Source organism: Orcinus orca, chromosome 17, assembly GCF_937001465.1.
Source record: "Orcinus orca chromosome 17, mOrcOrc1.1, whole genome shotgun sequence".
NCBI classification, from domain to species: domain Eukaryota; kingdom Metazoa; phylum Chordata; class Mammalia; order Artiodactyla; family Delphinidae; genus Orcinus; species Orcinus orca.
In genome coordinates, this window is record NC_064575.1 from 33,486,282 (window position 1) to 33,496,824 (window position 10,543).

Genomic DNA, 10,543 nt, shown 5'->3' on the forward strand with positions numbered 1-10,543 from the left:
ATATTTTATTCTACCTGGAAGTAGCAAATCTTCAAATTACAATATTTTAAATGCTTTCAAATATCAATACTATAGGTGTCACAAAACCTAGAAAAATGACATTTAAAAATGAACTACTGCCAGATGTGTCTCTATAAAACTTTTCCCCCACTCTTTTAGCTATATATTCTTTAACTGCCTCCTCATACGACAGTTTATGTATTTTCGAAATAAAATTTTAAGAAATAAACTTTGTAGTTTTTAGACATAGATTTCTTGTAGCATGGTTCATTAGAATTTGCTTCTAGTTATTGATAGTTTAGAAAAGTTTATTTCAGCTTCACAATTTATTATTGATAATGTCACATTAATTTTCATTGTTAACTTTGAGAAAACCTCTATGGATTACTTCCTCATAAGTATTTACTATTATAAATGCATTACTGATTTCAGTACTGCTATAGGTTTGTGCATTACAGGGATTCTGATAAAATACTCATTCATACCATTCCATTGCACACATTGTTGATGGAGTATATTCATTCATTCATTCATTCATTCATTCATTCATTTATTTATTTATTTTTGGCTGTGTTGGGTCTTCGTTGCTGTGCGCAGGCTTTCTCTACTTGCAGGGACTGGGGGCTACTCTTCGTTGCGGTGCACAGGCTTCTCATTGCGGTGGCTTCTCTTGTTGCAGAGCACGGGCGCTAGGCACGGAGGCTTCAGTAGTTGTGGCTCGCAGGCTCGATAGTCGTGGCTCACAGGCTCTAGAGCGCAGGTTCCGTAGTTGTGGAACACCGGCTTAGTTGCTCCGTGACATGTGGGATCTTCCCGGACCAGGACTCGAACCCTTGTCCCCTGCATTGGCAGGTGGCTTCTTAACCACTGCGCCATCAGGGAAGCCCCTGGAGTATATTCTTGACAGAAGAAAATTTCCGTTTTGACTAAGCATTGATGAGAACTGAATCTTTGACTTATCTTTCACATGCCTGATGATTGAAATAATTTTCCACAGATTAGCTTCTGGTTTTGTACTTTTCAGTTCTTTTTTTCTTCTTCAAACGCACATGCTTTGAGAGCTGTGAAGTGCAAGACATGGCTATATTGTAAGGTGGTTTTTGTCCTTATGCTTCTGTGTCTTGTGCTAGGTTAAGTCAGTAGAGTAGTCAGTATGAGTACTGGAAGTTATTCCTGTAATGCGATAGTATATAGTCAATTACATATGGCGGTGTCTGAAAATCACATAATAGCCTCACTTAAAACATCTCCTTAGGGCTTCCCTGGTGGCGCAGTGGTTGAGAGTCCACCTGCCGATGAAGGGGACACGGGTTCGTGTCCCAGTCCGGGAAGATCCCACATGCCGCGGAGCGGCTAGGCCCGTGAGCCATGGCCGCTGAGCCTGTGCGTCCAGAGCCTGTGCTCCACAACGGGAGAGGCCACAACAGTGAGAGGCCCGCGTACCACAGAATAAAGAAAATCTCCTTAGCCAGATTTCAAGAAAGCCTGTGGCCATTCCAATATGATCCAACATAGCGGAATATGATAGAAGGAAAATTGGCAAAGAAAGAGATGCTGGTCTTACCTGATGGAAGTTAAAATATCTCACTTTTGACAATTTTGCAAAAACTTATAATTCCATGAACTAATTTCTAGGGTTCTTCATAGGACCTAAAAAGGAACCCATAGAGTTGTGGAACAACAATAGAAGCTGCTGTGATAAGAAGCCCAGGCACCGCAACAAAGAGTAGCCCCTGCTCGCCACAACTAGAGAAAGTCTGCACGCAGCATTGAAGACCCAACGCAGCCAAAATAAAAATAAATAAATAAAGATAAATTTAATTTTAAAAAAGTAATACTCAGGTTTGAGGCATGAGAAGTATGATGAGGAGAAATTAGCTAATCCTTTCAGAACTTTTAAAATATCAAACTCAGTCTCTAAGATTTTAGCATTATATACAACATTGGTTACTTATTAGTGGTTTGGGAAGGCCAATTTAAGATTTTCTGATCTTACTGTATTGAAATTCACGGCCCTAATGTTTTCCACATTGACTATATGAATGATGAAGTAAAGTCAATCATGTATTTCCTTTCCAACTGGACAGAAAACAAAATTTTAAAAAGTGTTTGGACTACTGACTTTTGATTTCTTCTAAGGCAAGTGTATAGGTAATTTTTATTCCCTGATTAGGAGAAAAATGGTGGAAGAGGGCAGGGTTAAGAATTAAGATTTCAAGAGCGTGAGAGGTAGATGGCCAACCAGAGTTCCTAAGTTTCAGTGCGTGTAACTGTTGCCGCCGCTTAAGCCTGCCAAAGCAGTGGTATGGCTGCTGCCCTCGTATTTGCTACCTCTAGAAACATTCTTGCCAGTAGTGGCAGCAGCGGGACTCAATTACCCCCTTTTCTCACTCTCTCCAGAAGCTCCAGATGGCGTCTTCTGTGGGCAACGTGGCCGACAGCACAGAACCAACGAAACGTATGCTTTCCTTCCAAGGGTTAGCTGAGTTGGTACCTCGAGAGTATCAGGCAGGAGATTTTGAGGCAGCTGAGAGACACTGCATGCAGCTGTGGAGACAAGAGCCAGACAATACTGGAGTACTTTTATTACTTTCATCTCTACACTTCCAGTGTCGAAGGCTGGACAGATCTGCCCACTTTAGTACTCTGGCAATTAAACAGAACCCTCTTCTGGCAGAAGCCTATTCGAATTTGGGGAATGTGTACAAGGAAAGAGGGCAGTTGCAGGAGGCAATTGAGCATTACCGGCATGCATTGCATCTCAAACCAGATTTCATCGATGGTTATATTAACCTGGCAGCCGCTTTGGTAGCAGCAGGCGACATGGAAGGGGCAGTACAAGCTTACGTCTCTGCTCTTCAGTGCAATCCTGATTTGTACTGTGTTCGCAGTGACCTGGGGAACCTGCTCAAAGCCCTGGGTCGCTTGGAAGGAGCCAAGGCATGTTATTTGAAAGCAATGGAGATGCAACCGAACTTTGCAGTAGCTTGGAGTAATCTTGGCTGTGTTTTCAATGCACAAGGGGAGATTTGGCTTGCCATTCATCACTTTGAAAAGGCTGTCACGCTTGACCCCAATTTTCTGGATGCTTATATCAATTTAGGAAATGTCTTGAAAGAGGCACGGATTTTTGACAGAGCTGTGGCAGCTTACCTTTGTGCCCTAAGCTTGAGCCCAAATCATGCAGTGGTACATGCCAACCTGGCTTGTGTATACTATGAGCAAGGCCTGATGGATCTGGCAGTAGACACCTACAGGCGAGCTATTGAATTGCAACCACATTTCCCTGATGCTTACTGCAACCTAGCCAACGCCCTGGAAGAGAAGGGCAGTGTTGCCGAAGCAGAAGAGTGTTATAATACAGCTCTGCGGCTGTGTCCCACCCATGCAGACTCTCTGAATAACCTAGCCAATATCAAAGGAGACCAGGGAAACTTTGAAGAGGCAGTTCGCTTGTATTGTAAAGCATTAGAAGTCTTCCCAGAGTTTGCTGTTGCCCATTCAAATTTAGCAAGTGTATTGCAGCAGCAGGGAAAACTGCAGGAAGCTCTGATGCATTATAAGGAGGCTGTTCGAATCAGTCCTACCTTTGCTGATGCCTACTGTAACATGGGAGACACTCTAAAGGAGATGCAGGATGTTCAGGGAGCCTTGCAGTGTTATACTCGTGCCATTCAGATTAACCCTGCACTTGCGGATGCCCACAGCAATCTGGCTTCCATTCACAAGTATTCAGGGAATATTCCAGAAGCAATTGCTTCTTATCGCACTGCTCTGAAGCTTGAACCTGATTTTCCTGACGCTTATTGTGATTTGGCTCATTGCCTGCAGATTGTCTGTGATTGGACAGACTATGATGAGCGAATGAAGAAGTTGGTCAGCATTGTGGCTGACCAGCTGGAGAAGAATAGGTTGCCTTCTGTGCAGCCTCATCATAGTATGCTCTATCCTCTTTCTCATGGCTTCAGGAAGGCTATTGCTGAGAGCCATGGGAACCTCTGCTTGGATGAGATCAGTGTCCTTCATAAACCACCGTACGAACATCCAAAAGACTTGAAGCTCAGTGATGGTCGACTGCGTGTAGGATACGTGAGTTCTGACTTCGGGAATCATCCTACTTCTCATCTTATGCAGTCTATTCCAGGCATGCACAATCCTGATAAATTTGAGGTATTCTGTTATGCCCTGAGCCCAGATGATGGCACAAACTTCCGAGCGAAGGTGATGGCAGAAGCCCATCATTTCATTGATCTTTCTCAGATTCCATGCAATGGGAAAGCAGCTGATCGCATCCATCAAGACGGTATACACATCCTTGTAAATATGAATGGTTATACCAGGGGTGCTCGAAATGAACTCTTTGCTCTCAGGCCAGCTCCTATTCAGGCAATGTGGCTGGGCTACCCTGGGACCAGTGGCGTGCTTTTCATGGATTATATCATCACTGATCAGGAAACTTCACCTGCTGAAGTTGCTGAGCAGTATTCTGAGAAACTGGCTTATATGCCCCATACTTTCTTTATTGGTGATCATGCTAATATGTTCCCTCACCTGAAGAAGAAGGCAGTCATCGATTTTAAGTCCAATGGGCACATTTATGACAATCGGGTTGTGCTGAATGGCATCGACCTCAAAGCATTTCTTGATAGTCTCCCAGATGTGCAGATTGTCAAGATGAAATGTCCTGATGGAGGAGACAACGCAGACAGCAGTAATACGGCTCTTAATATGCCTGTCATTCCTATGAATACTATTGCAGAGGCAGTTATTGAAATGATTAACAGAGGACAAATTCAGATAACAATTAATGGATTCAGTCTTAGCAATGGACTGGCAACTACCCAGATCAACATTAAGGCTGCCACTGGAGAGGAGGTTCCCCGTACCATTATTGTAACCACACGTTCTCAGTACGGGTTACCGGAAGATGCCATTGTGTACTGTAACTTCAATCAGTTATATAAAATTGACCCATCTACTTTGCAGATGTGGGCAAATATTCTGAAGCGTGTTCCCAATAGTGTGCTGTGGCTGTTGCGTTTTCCAGCAGTAGGAGAACCTAATATTCAACAGTATGCACAAAATATGGGCCTTCCCCAGAAGCGTATCATTTTTTCACCTGTTGCTCCTAAAGAGGAACATGTTCGGAGAGGCCAGCTGGCTGATGTCTGCTTGGACACTCCACTCTGTAATGGACACACCACAGGGATGGATGTCCTTTGGTCAGGGACACCCGTGGTGACTATGCCAGGAGAGACTCTTGCTTCCCGAGTTGCAGCTTCCCAGCTCACTTGTTTAGGCTGTCTTGAGCTTATTGCTCAAAATAGACAAGAATATGAAGACATAGCTGTGAAACTGGGAACTGATCTAGAATACCTGAAGAAAATTCGTGGCAAAGTCTGGAAGCAGAGAACATCTAGCCCTCTGTTCAACACCAAACAATACACAATGGACCTAGAGCGGCTCTATCTACAGATGTGGGAGCATTACGCAGCTGGCAACAAACCTGATCACATGATTAAGCCTGTTGAAGTCACTGAGTCGGCCTAAATAATGACTGTGTGCACAGGAGAATTACCCTGTACCTGAGCCTCAACCTTCTGGGGGAAAGGGAACTACTTTTTCCTTATCTGTACAATACCATGCTGCAGATGGGTGACAGACAATGATAAGAAATAGCACAGCCAGACTTGCTTCCTGCATGATCATGATCACGATAGGGAGAGACACAAGAGATGGGAAACTGCTGTTCCACAAGGAGTCTCCATAGAATTTTGCAGCAGCCAGGTGTCTGGAAGGTCTGGAAGGTAAGTCTGGAAGGTCTGATCTCCCTTGGTCTTCCATGGGATGGATGGTTAGTGTGGAAGGGAGATAGAGATTGCCCAGCCGTTTTGTGATTATCATGGATTGATTGAGTCTTCTGAATTAATATTTTTCTTTACATTTTGGGTATTGGAGCTTTTAAAAATGTTTGGTTTCAGGTATTTTTATTCATGTGAAGTGTGTATGATTCTCTTGAGATAAGCTTTTAAGCTAAAATATTCCTTGTTTTAGTTTCTGAACTCGACAGATAAATGGGGACTTTTCTGGTGTAGTCTTTTTATAGGTTTTGTAAACCACTTGAGCCTATATCAGTCATTTTAGTGTCTGACATAATGTTCGGAACTATCAGTGCTTTGTTGGTTTATAGATGATGGCTTAAATTCTTTTCCTGGTCCGTTTCCTACTTCCCTTCCGCCCACTTTAAAAATTCTCCTGTAACTTGGCTAACAAAAAACCAAGTCTGATTCAAAACCTCCCAGAGTGTTTCTCTTAAACGCATCATCTGGTGCCAAATGAAGATTCTTAGGAGTGATTATTAATTCTGAAGGGCACAGTTGTGGTACTGTCACTGATGATAATAATAATGGATTTTTGGCCTAGAGTTTTGACCTATTTCACCAGTGTTTTACCGTTGACTGCCCCTCTATGCTGCTTCCAAAAGTCATAGTGTGTGTTAAGATTTTTACTTTCATTTCTAATGTTTGTTTGTTTTTTTTAGTGAGTCCTGTTCTACCTTTTTCTTTCAGCAGAAATGAAATCCCAGGTAAGTATAAGTATTCAAATATTTGATCAGTAAGTCACAGTTATCTCCAGTACATTAAATAACTTTCATCAAAAAACATGTTATAGGTAAAAAGCTCTGAAGGACCAGCTATGTATATGATAATTATGTTTCAGACCTTCTAGGGTATTATATATAATAACTTGTCTTCTGGACGTGGTCTTGAAGTCTTTATGGATTCAGTCTCAGTAGTAGCGAACTGCACTGCTACTTGGTTTGGAGTACAAATTAGACTTTAGCCCTCCTGGAGGTTGAGTTTTTGGTATTGAAAACCATAGGAATGAAACTATTGTATTTCAACAAAGGATCGAGGGCTTGAGGCTTAAACAAGGCAACATACGTGTGGGAAGCAGTCAGCCTTGAGGGCAGGTAAGGACATGCCAGGCATGCGGCCGCTGCTCGAAGGGACTGTCCCTACTTGTTCCCCTCCTTGTTCCATTCCATGGGAGATAAATCACCAGGGCCCAGAGATCAGAAAGAATGTAAAATGAGACAAGCAAAGCTGTCTCCCCCCTGCACATGCAGGTTATTTTTGATGCTTCTGGGTTTATGGGTTTCCTCCCAGGGAAGTTAACCTTGAGCCGAGACAGTCTGTAGATAATGTAAACCACCATCTGGCAACCTTCCGATTTCTAGTCTATATAATCTGCAACTGTAGCATAATAAAATTTGCCTTGCAACCATCAGTTGTCTTGGTCCTTCTGACCCCATCCGTCGGTGCTACTTCAGTTCCTTACCCCTTCCCTTCTGACCCTGGGCGGTGAGATCCTCTTTCTCCGGCTGGTCCGCGGCAAGTGGCACTCGAACAGGGACCTGAAGCGTGAAGGCAATTGAAAGAAAAAGAAAGTGCAGGTAAGAGAACCCTTATGCAAAATATGTGTGGCCACCAGTAAAAGTGAAACGAATAGAGGCATAAGGCAATAGTCAGAAGTAAAATAAGATGGGGCAAAAGGGCTCAAAGATGTATGAATTATTTGCTCAGGTTTTACTTTTGATGCTTAGAGCTCGGGGTAATAAAGTTTCTGAACTTTATTGTTGACTGAATTTTTACAGCATATCCATGGTGTATCTCCCTGGTTTCCTGATGGCGGCTCTGTTGACATAGAAATCTGGCAGAAAGTTGGAGAAGATTTAAAAAATTATTACGAGTCTCGAGGGCCTACTCATACTCCTGTTGTTACATATAGTTTGTGGAATCTGATAAAAATATGTTTAGATTCTTCTCATGATAGTGTTGATTTGAATGTAAAGTCAGAAAAACATAAGCCTCTGACAGAAGGAGAGACTGTATTATCAGCTACTGTGTCGCCACTTCCTAAACCGAAAGAGCTAATTAATTTAAATAGTTTAGATGAAGAGGAACATTTTGACTTAACAGATGAGGCTTGTAAACATAAAAGAGAGAAATATCCTGAGGATGATTTTCTAATGGCTGTGATAGAGAAGTCAGTGAAAAAGCTGCAGGTTAATAAGGACTGTCTTCCTCAAAAATCCACATCTGTAAAAATGCTGAGTCCCTTGCAGCGCACTGTACAAGGAGCAATAAAACGAGGAGAAGATCCTATTTTCTGTTGTCCCGTCATAGAAAGACCTGATCCTAATAATCCTCAACAAGCTACTAGGGAGCATCAGGCTCTCCCTTTGAAAGTTTTGAAAGATTGAAAATCTGCCTGTGCTCAATATGGGCCCACTGCTCCTTTTACTACTGCTATGGTTGACAGGAGAAGCTCTTCCCCCCGCTGATTGGAAGTCTATTGCACGAGCTTGTTTAAATGGTGGAGATTATTTAATATGGAAGTTTGATTTTTATGAACGGGCTGCTGAACAAGCAGAAAAGAATGCTGCCCATAATATTCCAGTTGATTATCATATGCTGATTGGGGAAGGACAATATCTTTCTTTACAAGATCAATTAACTTATCCCTTTGTTGCTTATCCTCAAATAAATCATTTGGCATTACAAGCCTGGAGGAAATGACCTTCTACACACAAAACTGAAGATCTTTCAAAACTTAGACAGGGACCTGATGAACCATATGCTGATTTTGTAGATAGGTTGTCACAGGCGGTGGGGAGACTCATTGTGGACGGACTCACTGGTACGATTGTAGTTAAGCAACTTGCTTTTGAAAATGCTAATAATGAGTGTCAGGCTGCGATTCGACCTTGGAGAAAACGGGGAACATTGGAGGATTATATTCACCTTTGTGCAGACATTGGGCCTACTTATATACAGGGTACTGCTGTGGCTGCAGCATTAACTAAAGTGGGGTTTAAAAACAATCAAAAGAAAACAAAGACTTGTTTTAAATGCGGAAAGGCAGGTCCTTTTGCTAGAGAATGTAGATCTTTTAATTCTAACCCTAGTCCTTCCTTCCCTACTCAAAAACCTCCAGATGGTCAGAAAATCCCTGGTTTATGCCCTAAATGCAATAGGGGAAAACATTGGGCACAAGATTGTTGCTCAGTGGCCCACAAGGATGGGCCACCACTGTCGGGAAACTCTTCCCAGGGCCTTCCCCGGCCCCAACAAATAATAAGCGCAATGTCTGTGTATCCTCCTCAAATTATCAATCAGACATTAACCAAAAACAAAAACATACAATATCCTCGCTCTCCAGAGCAACACCAGGAAGCGCAGGACTGGAGCTCAGTACCTCCGCCCGATATGTATTAACTCCTGAAATGGGTCCTCAGGCCCTCTCTACGGGCATCTGTGGACCTTTACCCAAGGGTTTGATGGGACTATTATTGGGAAGAAGTAGTGTCACCATGAAAGGTTTAACTGTTATGCCAGGAGTCATAGATTCTGACTACGAAGGAGAAATAAAAGTCATGGCACAAACTATTAAAAATATAATAACTATTTCTCCTGGTGATAAAATTGCACAATTGCTACTTTTGCCCTTTGTACCTCATGGACAAATTTTACATCAAAAGAGAGAAACAAAGGCTTTTGGATCGTCTGATGCTGCCTACTGGATTCAGAAGATAGGGAAAGAACGTCCAGAAATGAAATGAACCATTAATGGAAAGGTTTTTTCAGGTTTGTTAGACACTGGAGCTGATGTCTCTGTTATGACGCAGGTACACTGGCCTAAACGTTGGCCCATTAGTCCTACTATTACAGAACTTCACGGAACAGGACAAAGTTCTTCTCCTATGCAAAGTAGTCAGTTTTTTTTATGGCAAGATAGTGAGGGCCATTCAGGATATTTCCAGCCTTATGTTTTGCCTGGGCTGCCTTTAAACCTCTGGGGCCGAGATATATTAAAAGAAATGGGAGTATTACTTTATAGTCCAAACTCTCAAGTCTCTAATATGATGTTGGATCAAGGATTTCTTCCCACAAAAGCGCTGGGAACAAATCAACAAGGAACTGTCTATCCTATTGATGTGAAAATAAAAAATGATAGACAAGGTTTGGGTTTTTCTTAGGGGCCTTGGATTCTCCACTCACTGCTGATCCAATTACTTGGCTGACTGATGACCCTGTATGGGTGGACCGATGGCCCCTCACAAAGAAGAAATGAGAAGCTGCAGAACAATTAGTACTGGAACAATTAGGGCATTTAGAAATTTCCAGTAGTCCTTGGAATACTCCTATTTTTATTATCAAGAAAAAATCTGGAAAATATAGGTTATTACAGGATCTAAGAGCTGTTAATAAAACTATGCTAATAATGGGAGCTCTTCAACCAGGCCTACCCTCTCCAACAGCCATACCGCACAATTATCATCTTTTAGTTATAGATTTAAAAGATTGTTTTTTCACTATTCCTTTGTTTCCTGAAGATAGAAAACATTTTGCTTTTAGCTTGCCTGCCTTAAATTTTAAGGAACCCATGAGGAGATTTCAATGGAAAGTATTGCCTCAGGGCATGGCAAATAGTCCTACATTATGCCAAAAATATGTGGCTCAGGCCTTGACTCCTGTGA

At 42.3% G+C, this 10,543-nt stretch overlaps 1 protein-coding gene across 1 annotated transcript; it reads left to right on the top strand.

Moving 5' to 3' along the window:
• Positions 1–2,409: 2,409 nt before the first annotated feature.
• LOC125961801 (UDP-N-acetylglucosamine--peptide N-acetylglucosaminyltransferase 110 kDa subunit-like) lies at positions 2,410–9,540 on the top strand. The gene is made up of 2 exons (XM_049700823.1): positions 2,410–5,807; positions 6,542–9,540. The coding sequence occupies exon 1, from the start codon at positions 2,410–2,412 to the stop codon at positions 5,548–5,550; it is 3,141 nt and encodes a 1,046-aa protein (XP_049556780.1). The 3' UTR covers positions 5,551–5,807; positions 6,542–9,540.
• Positions 9,541–10,543: the final 1,003 nt, after the last annotated feature.

Coding starts and splice junctions, on each gene's coding strand:
- LOC125961801 (XM_049700823.1), top strand. CDS start 2,410: ATGGCGTCTTCTGTGGGCAACGTGGCCGACAGCACAGAACCAACGAAA.